At 43.0% G+C, this 16,533-nt stretch overlaps 1 protein-coding gene across 1 annotated transcript; it reads right to left on the reverse strand.

Annotated features, from left to right (window-relative positions):
* Positions 1-50: 50 nt before the first annotated feature.
* tnfrsf19 (tumor necrosis factor receptor superfamily, member 19) lies at positions 51-16,204 on the reverse strand. The gene is made up of 10 exons (XM_029518171.1): positions 15,897-16,204; positions 14,858-14,949; positions 13,971-14,084; positions 9,338-9,516; positions 9,092-9,177; positions 3,611-3,775; positions 2,143-2,271; positions 1,961-2,063; positions 1,411-1,643; positions 51-859 (listed from the first exon to the last, which is right to left on the reverse strand). Exons 2-10 carry the CDS (start codon positions 14,921-14,923, stop codon positions 855-857), a joined length of 1,080 nt encoding a protein of 359 aa, XP_029374031.1. The 5' UTR covers positions 14,924-14,949; positions 15,897-16,204; the 3' UTR covers positions 51-854.
* Between the last annotated feature and the right edge of the window lie 329 nt (positions 16,205-16,533).

Consider the following 16,533-nt stretch of genomic DNA (forward strand, 5'->3'; position numbering starts at 1 on the left):
TCCTGTGGGGATTTGTAACAGCAGCTCAGAAAACATCAACCACCGATGGATCAGTTGTGAAACGTTTTTTTTAATCTGTCCTACATGAATTCAATAAAGACTTGAGAGCATATAATTCCTCAGTATTTAAACCGGTTCACATGGTTTATTTACAAATACAAGATGTGAAAGTGACTGTTGACGTCCATCAACACTATAACTGGGAGAAGAAAAGCAAACATCAGTCATGTCTATGTTACAAAAATATTGACTCATTCGCTATTTTACATTATCTACAACATAATTCATCGCTTAAACATTCCTCATCTTAACTTGTTCCATCTTATTAAGATTGTCTTCAATGTGCAACATAATGGCACTTTTCTTCACACCTCAAATTTTACAGCTGTTACCTCGACACAAAAGCTTCATTACACCAGCTGCTGGATTAGTGGTTCAGTGTATGTCTTCCTACATGTGAAGATGTGAGACATTGTCAAGGCAGAGCCGATGCTCACTTTGATTCACTTTGTTCCACGATAAGTCAACACTCCTCGACGTTTGAACTTCATTCAATTTCACCTTGTGGGCCAGTGAGTTCACATTCTGCATTTGTGTGTGTGTGTGTGTGTCTCTCTCTCTGCCTTTGCCTTTGTGCTCTGCGTTTCCTTGGCAGAGCTTTTGTTTGCTTGTATGTACATATTCCCTTTGGATGCTTTGACGAGGGACTCTCAGATCAGCGGCAAGCGTTTCAAAATGTGGTGTGTTTGTGGGAGGGTGAGAGCTGGTGAGTCATCTGAAATGGGATCTGGCTGCGGCTGCTGTTGAGTCCAGGGTGGTTCAAGGGTTGGAACATGAGCCAAAAAAAGTCCATGTTATCCTGGAAAGAGAGCAGGAAGAGGAACACAGACATGCAGTGATTACTAATGTATCTGCGCAGAGCCAGCCAGGGGCCGACTTAAAACAGGATAGTCTTCTCTACATCAAAGAACTCGCACTATCGCTTGTCTCTTTCACCAGCTGCTCTTCGTGGACACATGCACACGCACAAAGCCATGTCCTGGTCCTTAAAAAGGACATCCGAGATCACTGTTGGATTTCCTTTAACAAGAAAATTGCATGCAGTATTTTGTCAGAAGTGGAATCTTCCTCCACAGACTTGGTCTCTCTGGCTCATAGTTTGTCGGCACGACAAAAAAAAAAGTGCACTTGACTAGATTTTGCCCTAATTGGTCTAAACCTATCTCTGAGTTCTCCAGTGGGAGAGAAGGCGCCATTTTCAATTAAATAATAAAAGATATGGAGGATTATTTGATGTAACAAATCTGAAAGGTGAAGAAAGTGTTGGATCATGTCCTGCGTCATGTCAAACTAATTTGCAGCCTGGGACATGATTTCTGATCTTCTGCAGAGAGAGATGCAGGGGCTCACCTTCCTGAGTCCACGCTTGCTGTTTGGTACGAAGTGTGTCCGACATAGCTTCGGTGCTCTCAGGCAAATTCTCCGTTGACCTACACCTTTCTTCTTCGTCGTGGTCATTCTCACAATCCTCCTCCAGCCTTTCTGCTGCGTCTGAGTTCTCCGTCACCGCATTTGCTGCAGAGACAATCTCTTCATGTCCTCCCAGCTGCATCAGGGCGTCCTCCTCTTCCAGGTGTGTATCTCTGGAGCAGCACAATACAGAAATCTGTGGTTACCACCGCGGCGTTTTGTTTATTCAAGATATTCCTGGTTGTCCAGTGTTGAATGATGTCACCTGCACTTTGAACGTTTACAGACATGAGAACTGAAAAATGTTTGCAGTCGTCATTGCCGGACAGTTAAAACGGAAGAGTTGATTTAACAGTTCAGTGGTAATAAAGAGCATGAAGTTTATCAGTGGCTGTTTATTCTCAGCGATCAAACCAGACATGAAAGACACCACAGCATGAAAATCTCATTTTGTTTTTGTGGGCATTAATTTGCTGCAGTTGGTCCTTACCCATCGCTGAGGCTCGTCTGGGACTGGAAGGGGCTGTTTTCCTGGCTGCGGCCCAGACTGCAGCTCTCATCGCAGCACAAAGACGGGATGAAGTGGACTGGACCTGAACATCACGCACAAGTCATTTTACGAGTCCAAAAAAAAAAGAAAATGAAACGGTGCTGGTGTGAATGTTAACCTACCACAGGTGTGACCAGGGCCCAGGTGACACTGACAGCAGGGTCTCTGGGGAAAGTCATGGAGCCATCGGGGGTCCAGGCAGGACAGCTCTGCCCCACTGAAGGGACAGTCCTGGGACCTCAGAGAGGCTGCTGTGGAAAAACAGAGGCGCCATTTTAGTAAGGTATCCTTCATAAAAGCTTTTGACTCAATGGAAAGCGTTTTGAATATAGTAATAAATACTCATAATTTGACTATCATTAAATCCATTAGTTACAGCTTATAAACCTCCAATAAAAGATGACTTACTTCCTTTGCTACACTTTTGCGACTGTCTAACAGCATAATTGCTGCTGTCAGGTTAAATTCTCGCTGCTCCAGCTGTCGTGTCTATCTGACTTAACTTACACTCTGTTGTATTAGTTGGGCAAAACCTCACAACCCTCGGGTCCATGAAGCCGATTAAAATTCCTTTGTATAATTTCAAAAAAAAAAAAACAACTGTGTTAGCATTTTGTAGCGGCTTTGGTGAAAGGTGGGTTGCGTGTTTGGACTGAGCAGAGCTACTGACAAAATAACTCCTGCATTCATTTTCCACGCACTTTAAAAAGAAAAGAAAAAAAAAGAGAAAAAGGCATAGGTGGTAACGCCTTGGTAGCTTCTAACACGCTGTTTGTTTTACGTGAGCTAGAGAAACATGGTGTCATCCATTTTTTGCCCCGGGATGTTTCACACACACATTTTTGGCCTCAAGAATGCTGCTCATTTTACAAGTTCCCACAAATATGCAAAATCAGGATTTAATAGGGTTTAAGAGGACATGACAGATGAACTGGCGCTCCATCTGTGTGGTTGTGTAGTTAACACAATAACATGGAAATCCTGCATAGCTGTACTATATGCTGTCATCTCTTTGCTATTCGCTATTTATTTACGTACTGCATGATCACTTTGGTGCATTCAAAGTAAATTCAAATGTGCTGATGCCTCAACGAGAGACTAGAAAAACAAACGGCAACAAAGAAAAAGTGTTTCGAGTGGTATAATCAAGATAGGATATCACCACCTTATCTTCACTGTTTGGTATTTCTCATGATATTATATGAATACATTGTGAGAGACAATATATTTTCCTTTAATGTGGAAGTCTTGACAAGAGTACATATTGTACTTGGAATTCATTGGCACTTGGGGAGGGGTGTACAAAGGTCAATGCTCACTGCATAGAACCACAAGCCAAAAAAAAAAAAAAAAAAAAACACCCACACTCTATAGAAAGCAGTCACAAGCATGAACGATCTCTCATCCAAAAATGTGCAGCTACCTTGAGGCCCCTGCGCTGGTTTTTAAAGCTGCATACTCTAATCCATCTTATCACTGCTCAATCAAAATCCTCAGCACATGTGGTCCTGGTTGTGTCGTAATCCTCCGACATCTTTTTCAGATTTCAGCCTTTCTTCGGACTCAGTGCTTCCAGGTGTTGTGACTCACCACTGGGCTTCTTCTCCAGCAGCTGTCTCTTGCAGTAGATGACACACAGGACCAGCAGGGCCAGCAGCACGGTGGCCAGAGCGCTGCAGATAACCGCGGCCAGGGCCATGTCCCGCGGGCTGGTCACCACCGAGGGCAGCGGCACCAGGTTCACTCGCCCGCTGCCTGTGGACGGAGAGGAAGGTCAACTACAGTCGAACACCAAGGTGTGAAATGTTCTCCGCCGAGAAGTTGATCCTTGCAATTTACAAATGTCAATTGATGAAACTCAACAAAGTGACAGGCCAAACTAATTGGGGGTTCTAGCCACAGCAGGTAATGCATGTGTATGCAAGATAGAGGCAGTCAGGAATGTATTTGTGTTCCTGTGTGTTATTGTGTCTGTGAGTTTTGTGCACATGAACTGATTTCATGATTAACTGGTACGACTCTCGTCCTGTCTGTAGGGAAACGTGATGTCACTGTTTGCCCGTCACACACACTGCCTGCTACTGCTAAAGACCTTTGGCTCCAACTCTGGTCCTCATTATACAAGTTCCCACAAATACAGAGCATGAGGGTTTAATACAGCTTAACGCTCAATATCTCAATGTAAGGCAGATGAAGTGGCACGGCTGTTTGAAGAATTTTGGCTTCTGCGTTGTGCAATTATCCTTTCAACTACTCATCAGAGATAAAGACAGAATCTCTGACGCAAATGTAAACTAAGAGCAGCACAACACAACACGCAAATAAGAAAATCACAATCCAGAAACACACATCGACAGATTAAAACTGCACTTTCTGGTTCTGTAGTTTCCAATAAATATGGTGGGATCAAATGGAGCTATTTTCTGTCTGACAAAAGGTTGAGATTAAACCATGGTATGGTAAGATTTGAATACCAAGGAACAGGCTGCAAAAAGTTTGAACTGTTACTATCTATGCCCCCCCGACAGCCGATCGTTTTAGAAATCATTAAGACTGAAACTTTGATTATCTGTCAAGAGACCGCCTTCAGTCCATCAGCTTGTAGCTTTAAGAGCTTTCCTGAATTCTGGACTGACATTTCTCTATTAGGCCATGTTCATGCAACTGTCTCTGATCATTACTGTTAATCAAACATAATTCGCCTCAGTCATGAATGAGTGATTGAGTTGAGGCAGATTAACGCAGAGCACACAGAGAGTCTAACTTGCAGTGACCAGTTAGCAAAAAGAACTTATTGTGAGACAATGTTTCATAATTATGGCAAATATTAAGAGTGGCGTTTTATTTGAGAAAACATTTTTCAGCGAGCTCAGCTGTTTGCTTTTAAAGCATATTAATCATGGGAAGCGGTTACAACCTTTTCACATCCAGGAGCTCTTTGTTTTGCAATGTAAACATTTTTTTTTTTATCTAGCCACGATAGGGGATAAGGGTATTTTAACATTCCTTCTGAGAGGCAAAAAAAAAAAAAAGGAAAAACTGAAAGCGGCTCTCCAAAACTTAGTTTAACCCAGAGGGCAAAACGAGGGAGCATTTGGATATGCACTGAACCGTAAATACTGTCAATAACATGACTTATTACCTGTTGTAAAGAGAATATTGCCAATCCAGTGCCAGATCTTAAAAACTGTTACAAGATACAACAGCCAAAGAGAAATAATTCACCACAACTGCTCTGAACAATCAGCGGTTGCTGAAGTAATCTGAGTTCAGTTAAGATGATAAGCTTTTATTTGCAGCTGTACGTACATTGTATCATTTATTTCTCATAATATCAAAATGTAAAACCACCAGTTCTTTTATTTAAGTCTGCGATCACGAGATAATCCTCATATATCACGAACTGTACTGGACTGTTAAGCCACAGAAGTAACATCCGACCCGCACGTTTACATTTAGTTTTCATTGTCAGGGTCAAATTAAATTCGTCCAAGTTGAGCATCATCTGGCCTTCAGCACAAAGGCGGCCCGTTATCAGAGGCCCAGCAGCTGCAGCAAACACAGATAAACACTGGTCCATTGAAGAGCGCTCACCTGCTGATATTATCTTCACACAAACCAGACCAATAAACCACAGCCTTTCACAGACTCCCAGCCTGTTGACTTTATGGAACACCACATACTCCAAATAAAAGAGGCACTTCTTTACACCTCTAAAGGATCTTTGACTGTGGTCTGTCAAAAAAAAAAAAAAAAATAAAAAACCTTTCAAGAAGTTCTAGCAGAAGTGACTGAGCTGTGTTTTATCTGAAATCTGTGTACAGAGCGAATAGGAGTGAAAACAGTGTCTTGATTATTTCCAATTTCAACTCAGAATTTCTACATTTATAGCAAGAACTTTGAATTAGACATTTTGACTCAGTTTCATTAGATACAATAAAGGCAAGACCAGAGTTTCTGTTGGGTTAACGTGGCAAAAACACTGTTGAGCTATTTACTAAACTAACATGAGATTTAATGCTGAAGTCTCCAATGGCTGCACCTTACGATAACCTGCGACTGTGAGGCTTAAAAGTCGCAGTTATGGGCCATTATAAGATTAGAAGCATCGAATAATACAACTTTTGACTTTTTGTTTTACGTTTTCTTATGTGGTAAAAACTTAGAGGAAAAGAATTACTACTGGACAGGAAGCAAAAGTAAATGTTTTTCTTGGTTTTTAAGACACTGTTGATGAAAGACATTATTGATGTCCTGATACATTATTAGATGAAGCTAAGCTGTTTTAGCCCTGACAAGTTGCTTCAGGAAGCTCTTTATATTTGGTGTCTTTAGTCGGCTCCACAGTGACTCATTCATTTGTCAAACATCATGAATTGATGTGCACATCCAAAATTTGAACGCAGGAATGAACTATTGCCAAGTTTGTTCTGGCTTTGAAATAAAAGAAAAAGTAGCAGTTTTGCCGCCTATTTGAGTGCCATTTTAGACAGAATATGAAATACATGAGTTTTAGTTTAAGGAAATGTCTATTTTGTCATCTGTTATTCTCTGAAAACAAGAATTGTGACTTGGTTTTTGATTACTTTCAGAGCGAACACATGAAAAGTCTGGTCTAGAATAGCTTCTCCAGATGCCGCAGTCCATGCAAAGGCCTAAACTCTTTTTGAAATGTCAGGTGCAAGTGAAACGGGTTTAGCTGAAAACCATAATCCTTAAATACATTTTGCATGACTTAAAAATGGAATTGTCTCCAGCGTCAGCGTGAACCCCAGACTTGTGTGGGAGTGTGGTAAAGTGTTTTATGATTATTACTTCTTTAATGTGGCAACACCAAATATCATTACTGCTGTGAGGCTGTTCTCATAATTGCACGATAACTGTATGACAACAACATTGAGGATAAACCACAATTATTTCAGCTGCTGGATGTGCTTTTGAACATGGAGATGCGCTGGCTGGACTGCTGGCAGGCAATAATAGTGCAGAATGTTTCCTGTTCTGGTGTATTGTATGCTGTTTGTGGTGAGGCCTGGATGCGTAGAGCTTTGAAGTCAGTGAACGTGCCGCAGGAGCTAATATACTACAAGATGGAGCAGCGAGGTTATCAGGAGGGACAGACAGACAGTTTGTTGGATCATGTTTCCTTTGGCTAGTACTCATCAGGAGCTTGGCTGTAAAAACCATACAGTAGCATGTAAACCTTTGGTCCATTGTAGGAGAAAGCGATGGTAGCCTGGCTGACATGTCAAAAGTAAACGATCCGTCCGAGCTGCATTTCAAACCTCCTCTGTTGTTATTCCTTAACAGCCGGAAGATAAGACGGGCATCAGACTGCTGTGTAACTGTCATTGGAGAAACTAATAATGGAGATAAAAGCAACAAAAGGTATATTCTTCCTTCTTGTGTCTCTACACATGTCGGTGTGTGCGAGTATCTGTTTGTCTTAGCACGACCTCGTCGGCTCTCTGAGACCTACCGTGACAGTGAAAAACTCCAGCAGATGAAACACATTAAAGAGGCTAAAAGAATCCATAAAAGACAATCTCATTTTTACTCCGCTCCAAAAAGCCACTAGGGGAAAGGGAGGGGAAGAGAGCAGGGGGGGCTTTAAGATTTACAGTCCACCCCAGACGGTGACTGCCTCCCCTGCACAGCTGCGCCATTGCCCCAGGCCAGTTTGGCCTATTAGAATGATCTGCCCTTTAAGTTTTCACCACCCGCCTCAAGATAACACTGGGAGGGAGGGCAGCAAGACTTTCAAACATTTGGAAATGCTCCGCCGAGAGTCCCTGTAGGAGCTAACTAGCAGCTATGTTCTCAGACACAATGGCCATTTTGTTTCACAGGCCTCCTCCAGTATCAAAATGGGAAGCTTAACAGATGGAAAAATGAGCGAAAGGAGGCCAATTGTCCCGATGCTGGTGTTCATTACAAAAACAGTAATGCTTCTTGCATGAATTTACGCATGAAAAGACATCGAGACTTAGACAGACACTACGTTAAAATCCAAACAAACACGAGAAGAGTTGATAAAATTATGATCCTTTGCATTTAGAGCCAGCAGACCTTTTTTTTTTTTTGGATTTGTCCAATATCCCAGAGCTGTCTCCATATATTTAACACGCAGTTGCTAACCCTGGCTGGGTCTGGTCTGATGCTGAGGCTGCCAAAGGTCTCCTCAGAAACAGCTGCGGCCTCCTCTGCCATCAGGAAGTCACACTCAATTACCAAAGGTATAAGTTCAATCGCCTCTCGGTTTTATGTGGAAATCTGAAATCATAAGGTTCCACTTAACTCCTTATAATGGCCGGAAGAAAGACATTAATTGGACGTGTAGCCAACTGGAATGTGAGCTCTGCTTTGTGGACATAGTCAAACACACCATGTGCCCTTTTTTGTTTTTGTCAGCATAACAGACCTATACAAAAGCTAATAAATTTGACTGCTTGAGCCAGCACACTCCCTGATGTGTTTACTCTGGTGCTGAGTCACAGACATGTAGAACACTGCAGCTGTTTATATGCCATTGAGATACGTTTTGTGTGTGAATATTAATGGAGGTTTTGTTCAAGGAAGTTATGATTTAATCCAAACTGAGTGTTGAAAATGAATGGCATGTTCTGAGCTAGTATAATCCAGCGTTGGCAGGCGTGCTATCATGGTGGAGGCATCTATTTCAACTGTTCGGTTTATAAATCAAAGAGTTTTATTTGCATGTGCTGCATAGCTGCCTGGCTCAGTGAGACTTAGTGAATGAACTGTGGCCCGGTCCACCCTTTAAAGGCAGCGGTTCTGGTTACACCAAGGACCTTGTTCTGGCACGTTGTGTGCGTCGAAGCTTTGTTGTGGCACCGCTGCTTGAGTTTTGGTTCTAGTAACATTTGGCTGGGAGTTCAATGGCGTGGTGATGTTTGCTTTTCAGACAACAGTGTCGCTGTTGTTTCATCTTTAAACATCACCTCTTGCGGGCTTGGATGAATAGCCTATATCCAGGACAACATTTAACAAAACTCTGCCAGTGATGTCTGGCCAACTTTTAGAAGAGTTAAAGAATGGAAAGATGCTCACAATGAGGCTCATAAGGCGGTGGCGGGTCCCCACAGGGTATACACTCCATGTCTTGGAAACCACTTAATTTTGTTTTCCTGTAATATCTGTTGGAAGCACAAAATTACACGTTAAACCTTCAAAGCTTTCAAGCCACATCAAACATGCAAAAACTAATGTTTTGTTAAAAAGTGTCTCTTTTCTCTCCCTTCTATCTCAGATCGATTTTAAACCATGATTTATAATATTCTGCGTCTCTCCTCTCACCCTGGCAGACAGTCGCCACACACAGCGTTGCTGGTGGTGGAGCAGTTGCCCTTCTGGAAGCGGTTGATGAGTCCACAGTCCAAGCAGGGCTTGCACTTCTGGAGGCTTCGGTCCTCTTTGAAGCGACTGCTCCGGCAGGGCACGCACCGGGCATCCTCTCCATAACCAAAGCCACATTCCTAGGGGGATTAACGGGAGAAATACACCGGGTAAGTGGTGGGGTCGGCGGTTTGGGGTGATGTGCAGCTGGTGAAAAGAGGGCCTGAATGTGGACTACCGGGGGTCTGGAATTAAAGAATGATATTGGCTCGCACGATCAGAAGAGAACAATGAACTGCCTCTTTTGAGAGTCCATTTTACACTGGCAATAATCTCTCTGACTCTCCCTGAATGAATGAGCAGCCTTCCGCTGCAAGACCCAGAAAGGCCAGACATTTGAATAATAAAGGCCTTGGAGGACACCCACTGTTGTATTATTGCAAGTTTATTGCTGTGTTTTTGTGTGACTCCCTCTCCAAGCAGACTCAGTGAGTGTCCCGTTGATTGAGAGGCCAGCAAGCAAAGGAAACGCCTCAGGAAGGGGGCAAGGATTATGGAGAGGTATACGGCAAAAGTAAGATGAATACTCTTCTGTGTTCAGCAATTGATAATGCACGTAAAATGCACAGCGTCATACTGCTGTGTGAATGATCTAATTCTAAACCACCTTTTCAGCACTGGCTCACCTGAAGCAAGAGAAATGTAAACATAAGACATTTATTGTTTTCTATGAGTAAAGCTAAAATCAGAAGCTCAAGCGTCTGTACCGATTAAACATAACTTTCCTGCTCATACGCCAGGCCTGGCACAGTTTAGTCTGTGATAGAAAGCCAAACTAATCACTAAATTAATTTCAAATAATTTCACTTATTTAATTAGAATTATTACTCCAGATGCTCATTTCCATCTGCTAATGTTAATCTCATTTTGTACCTTTTTCTAATTGTATCTACGTCGCTGTCAAATCCCTGCGATGGTGACCTCAGTGACAGCTGATATATCAGTACGCGAGACTGAGTGAAAACATCATGCATTGATCATTCATTATCGGCTCCACAGCAGCTGCCCTCCTGTTGTCCAGTGTTGCCACACTGCAATCCAAAGCTGGTAGGATAGAAGGGGAAGGGGTGGAGTTGCTCGTATATCATTTAAGTGAAGGTCAGCTTCAAACAAGCCTTCTCTCTTCTCTTTTCTCTTCGCCGTGTCCCGTTTCACTGCCTGGGCATGCAGTCCTGCTGGAATGTGGGCACAAGAGTCTGATATGGGGGCTGGGTTCGGGTGAAGCAGGCTGGCTGGCAAGGAATTAAAAGGGAGGTTTGAGGCAAAGATGTGATTGTGTGATGGCACCGCACAGTCGGGCTAGAAGATGAGGAATTCAGTCCTTCCAGCCAAACATATGTGAGCCTGACACTGAACCCTTGGGCCCAGCCAAGCCTGAGGTTGATCATCTAGGGCTGGACTTTTGCAGCTGTTGTTATGCGCTCTCCATATAAGGGTTTGGTCCTCGGCCGGGCAGGGTGAACAGTGGAGGTGGTGGGCAGAGAAACTGAGAGGGGGGTGAAATGTGGGGATGAGAAGACATAATCACTCACAGTTACAAACCATGATCTATAACCAAAAAAAAAAATAAAAGAGAAGAAGAAGAAGAAGCCTCAACTAAGGAGAGCCAGCACAAGGTACCACACTTTCTGTGACCCACTTCCACATGAAGGAGGAGGCCCGGGGTTGATTCATCCTCACTAAGCCCAGGACTGGCACAAGCTCTGTCCATGGGGCACCATATGGCAGGACGGGGGCCGATGCCACGTACACATGAGCAGATCAGAGCAGTGAAACAAAGGAAAACGGAGCCAACTTCTGCCCCTCTGATCCAGGCCATACAGAACATCAAGGAGTGATCTCTTTCTTCTTTTATCTCAGCTAACAAAGCTTCACAGAGAGGACACCCTGTAATGACTGAGGCTAGTTTACAGCTGAAAGAAAGACTACACTCTGTGGTAATCTGTGATGCTCTGTGAAGTTACTATTACATGAAAAGGTGAGTAAACAAAGTATAAGCCTTTCTAACAAATAATTACTATAAAAACTCCAACCAGCATCCACAAAAGAATACATATTCAGTCTGTCAAACCTTCCTAAAAGGGCCATATTTTCTGGGTGTGTACATGGTACAATAATCATACGAAATAGCATGAAAAAAATAGGGCAAGTTGATTCTCCATTCTACATCTACAGGCAACAGAGAGGCAATAAATGCATGTTCCACTTCTTCTTTCGTGTCAGGTATTCAAATGCATGAGATAAAACAAAGCCTTTGGGGAGAAAACTACCAGGGGTGTAGCCAAGGATAAAGAAAATGTCACTGTACTTTGAGGAGCCATTCAAAAAGCAGATGCTCATAAAACCCTATTCTATCTCCTGATCTAGTTTGGTCGAGATGGCAAAGCACAACAGCCATATTGAGCAGGAAGAGGGGGTGAGCTGGCTCAGACCTGAAGCGTGTTCAGATGCGCAGATATTTCTGAGATTAGGAGAGAATCACACGGGGGTGGGGGGGCGGCCCAGTCATCTGATCTGGTAATGAAAGTGCACAGTTATCCCAGTTAGGTAAAACTCAGAGTTCAGTCTGGGCCCCAATGTGCTCCGACTTTTTGAAAACGTTTGTTTCTACCAGAACAATCAGCTAACATTTTAGCACTGTGATTTTGATGCTTGTGCTGTTATAACTGTGGCTCTCTGTGCCGGTCTCATCCAGAAGTCCTCTGGCCTGGGAGTGTGGCTGAAGGAAATGTTACACTCTTGCTACATACTACAAGTTGTTGACACATCAAATTGTGTTGATGGCTTTTTTTTTTTTTTTTTTTTTTGCTTCGGGCAGTTTTCCAACTCACTGCGGAAAGTGATTCCTTTTCTCCTTCATGCTTGGCGCAACGTATAGGACCAAACAGTTTGCAATGAAAGAAACCTAGAATGAAATATGTTTGAGTTGAAAAGAATACGGGTTTTAATTGACGCCCCCTCTGTGTGGATAGTTCTTTTAGCTACAGTTAGTGGTGAAGGGCTAATTGATGTTTGTCAGCTCGCCTCAGAGCAGCTTCCAGTGGCAAACGGGGCTACATTCCTCTGGGATCTCTATGGCAGCTGCACAGAGGGACTCCAAAAGTCTACTTTCCTCCCAACACTCGGTCATGCCTTTCAGAATATGGCCAGACTGTCTCGGAGACACAGAGCTCAGATCAGAAGTTGTTTCTCTGGGAAACTTTGTCTGAGTGCACCCACAGGTCTCCAATGTGAGCAGGCATCCCGCTACCTTCAGAGAAAGAATGAGGCAGCCAATTATTAACCAGGACCACAGGGTGGCCCGCAGCATTCATGCCTGTTGAGCTGGCAGAGGTACACGAGGACTACTGAAGCGTACTACCAACCACAGAGTGCATGTCTGTGTGCACTGAGATTAAAGGCAACTGGACTTAAATGCATGTGTGCAACAGATGTCAAGGGTGACACAGAGTTTTCTCATCAAAGATGTAGTGGAGTGTAAAGCCACCTAAACTCAATTTACCAGCTGTTTTATCTGCTTGCTTTTTAAAGCGGCCATTACTTTTTATGGCATAAAAGTACACCTTACAGCATAATTAAGTAAACTGAATCCAAGCAGAAGCAGAAATTAACTCCTGGTCACATTTTGCAGAAGTGTTCTTCAGTATTTTCATCTTAAAAGCAAAGAATATAAATCTCTGACTGTGATAACAGTTTTTAAATATTAACAATGATATCTGCACTTGTACTGAGCAGTATTGCTCAAGTATTTTACTGAATGGACTCAAAAGCTGCATATGACAGAAAATGACTAGTTGATATATAGCTTTTTAACTGTGTCAATAGCTGTCTTCCTGTTGGCGTTTTCCACAGATGAAAAGTGATTATAGTTTACTCACTTTCACAGCTCTGCCTACACTTGAAAGGGTAGGAGCGTAGCTGCTGCCATTGAAGAAAGGGAGCTATTTGCTTCCTAACCATAACTGACACTACAGAGACCTATTTGTACAAAGTGCAGAAAAAACCTGTGGCTAAATTGGTGTAAAAAATAAAAATATAAATTTCAAAAACTATATTCCCAGCAGATAGAGCAGCAAGCTCTTAAACAGTGAAGACAATGAGTTGGACAGGGTGCAATAAAGAAAAACAATGGAGGCCATTCAACTGCAGAAGGTCAAAAGTATGGGTGTGACTGATTAAAGAGAAGGGTCGGGGTCCTACAAAAGCTAATAACAGCTTGGCTGTTCTCTACATGAAAGAGAGGAAGTGATAAATAATGTCGGTTCCCTGGATAAGATATAGTTTTCTAAACAGTGATGTCAATTCTTTTCATGAACTCAACATCCTACGCTTTTTTTTTTTTTTTTTTCTCTCCAGGAAGTTGATTTAACTGACCTGCCATAAATCCCTGGTGTTACTACACATTCCTTTTCCTAAATAAACAAGTGATGAAACTTGTTTGTTTTAGTTGCGCTATGGGAAATGCCCCTGAGTGAACAAAGCACTCTGCTTAAAGGTGATAAACAGGATGAGTCCAAAACAGCGCTGTCCAAACCTTTGAAAGCTCCTGTCCTGCATCACACTGCTTGCAGGGTTTACAGTTCCCAAACCGGTCCTTGTACTCATGCTCTCTGCATTCTCTGGTCTCCTCCTCAGCCCTCACGGGAAACTAAGGGGGGAAAAGAATTTGGTGAAACTTTGCAATTCCTCCATTTCGTTGCAACTTTTATCCAGAACAGATTAAGCAGACTGAATTCGCATGGTGTAATAATTCCTCCTATAATAGTTTGAGAGGATCAACCCGAGCTTTGAACTCTCCTTGAGAACAAGTCTGGTACTGTTGGGATGAGATAAGATGAAACTTTTAATGATACCTCTGGGAAAACAGCGTAGCTGCATGGACAGAATCTGAATTAAAAACAACAATGCAGGGATCATCAAAATGAGAATCTAAGTAGCAAACGCAATAAATCAGGATAGTGCAGTGAATAAGGTTTAATGAGCCACAGCATTGTCATGTCACCACCACGAGCTTTACAGAGCCCTTCTTGTTACACGGACATACCAGTGCAGTTCAAGTACGTGTGTGCAATTTGTGCACTGTCAGCTTTATGACTTACAATTTATAAGCCCATGGCTAAATAAGACAGTTTGACAGTTTAGCTAGATATCTGATGAGATTGTAATTGATTTTGGTTTTAAGAAAAGCTTGTTTTTGTTTTTTTTGAGGGAGGGGGTCTTTTCTATCACATCTTGCCCTTATACATGGAGTTTGCTCAGTTGTACTGAGGAATCAGTGATGTGAATCTGAGTGTGGAGAAACTGTGCTGTGTGCTTTTTTTCTACAATACTGCGCTCCTTTTAATACAAAAATGGGGTTGACAGAAGGTCACAAAAAAATAGCTAACTACTTCCAACTGCATGATGTTTGGAAACACTTACCAGAGCTGAATATATCACATGCACAGTCAATAAAAGGGAAAATGTGTGTCTAAGCACACAGACCATTTTGATGGGCTGCTTGGTTCTTGCACCTGAAAAAGGACACAACAATAAGACAGATAAAGTATGTTATTACATTGCTTCTTCTCTAACCAACATTGTATTTATTTACAAAGAGAAAAACACACTTCCAAAGCCAAAAACTTAAATGAAAAATAAAATCTTTATAATGTTTATCTATAATTATTACTATTATTGTCGGTATTAAAGCAAAGTTGGGTTTGCTGGAGCCCTTAAACCCTTTTTTCGCTATGCCAAACTTTATTGAACCCATGGCACAAAATTTGGGATTTTAGTGGAGATTTAAAATTGTCCACAGAAGCCAAACATGTCAGACTGAATGCTGACTAAATATTCATGTACAGGACAGGGGATATTTCCATTGGCATTGACGAATACGGATTCTTGGATTTGAATCTAATGAATCTAAATACAATAATGACGGTGAAAAACATTGGAGGCATACACAAATCCAGACCTACAGTCTAGAGAAAACATAAAGTCACCTTCATCTCAGTCACAGCAGGTGTGGGCTTTGCTGATCCGATCAAACAATAACCGCACACGCGTCCAGACTGGAGCTCAGTTAATTGGTGTGCTTTTCGTTTTTTGTTTTTTGTTTTTTTTTTTGTTTTAAAGTCTGCTTTGCAGTAAAGCCCCCAGTCTAAGGCTGACTGAGCCACCGCAGCTTTAGATGAGAAATTAAAAATGTCTCCAAAGTAAAAGATATTGTCCTCATGTAACCGACGAAGTCCCCAAAATTCATCTCTGCTGTGCGTAAAAAAAAAGCGACTGCGGCCGGTGAGGAGAAACTTTACTGCTTTATTCTGAAGTGTCGCTCTGAAAACTGGGTTTGATCTGAGATGTCCTTTTGGGGATAACGTGTTTTGTTGCTCTTGTTCCTCACACAGTCGCTCCGTATCTGTCGATGAACGCGTTAAGTGGGAAAAGCCTCAAAGTGCCGAGCAACTCTTCTTACCTGTTAGAAAACGAGCCGGCGGGTCAAAGTGTCGGCGTCCTGGCGGAGGAAGGCGGCCCGGCTGAAGGGGTGGAGGAGGAGAGTTTCCTGCGCCGCTCCGCTCACCATGTCAGCGCTGCTGCTCCAGCCACGGACGGCGCAACTCCGAGCGGCCGCAGCGGCAGCCCGAGGACCAAAGGCGGGCACACAGAGGGAGAGGAAGGGCTGGCTCAGTGGATCTAAGGCATGTATCTGATCTGTGATCAGCCTGCCGACATCAGAGAGCCGTTCCCACACGCGCGCGCGCGCGCGCGCACACACACACACACACACACACACACACACACACACACACGCACTGGGCTCAGTCCGTTGAAGTATTCAGCTTGACCGACAACAGCGTTTCCAGTCATCTGCTTCATTGTGAGAGTCTCTCTCTCTCTCTCTCTCTCTCTCTCTCTCTCTCTCTCTCTCTCTCTCTCTCTCTCTCTCTGTATGTGTGTATGTGTGTGTGTGTGTGTGTGTGTTGTTAATTTGACGGCTTTGCAGTTTCATACCACAATTTTGAACTCCAGCCAATCGGTTCCCAAACTGTGGTTGGGGGACCTCGGCTCCTCGCTGACGCGGCGCCTGCGGTCCCCACTAAAAAAGTGTAGTA

Source organism: Echeneis naucrates, chromosome 13, assembly GCF_900963305.1.
Source record: "Echeneis naucrates chromosome 13, fEcheNa1.1, whole genome shotgun sequence".
NCBI lineage: Eukaryota > Metazoa > Chordata > Actinopteri > Carangiformes > Echeneidae > Echeneis > Echeneis naucrates.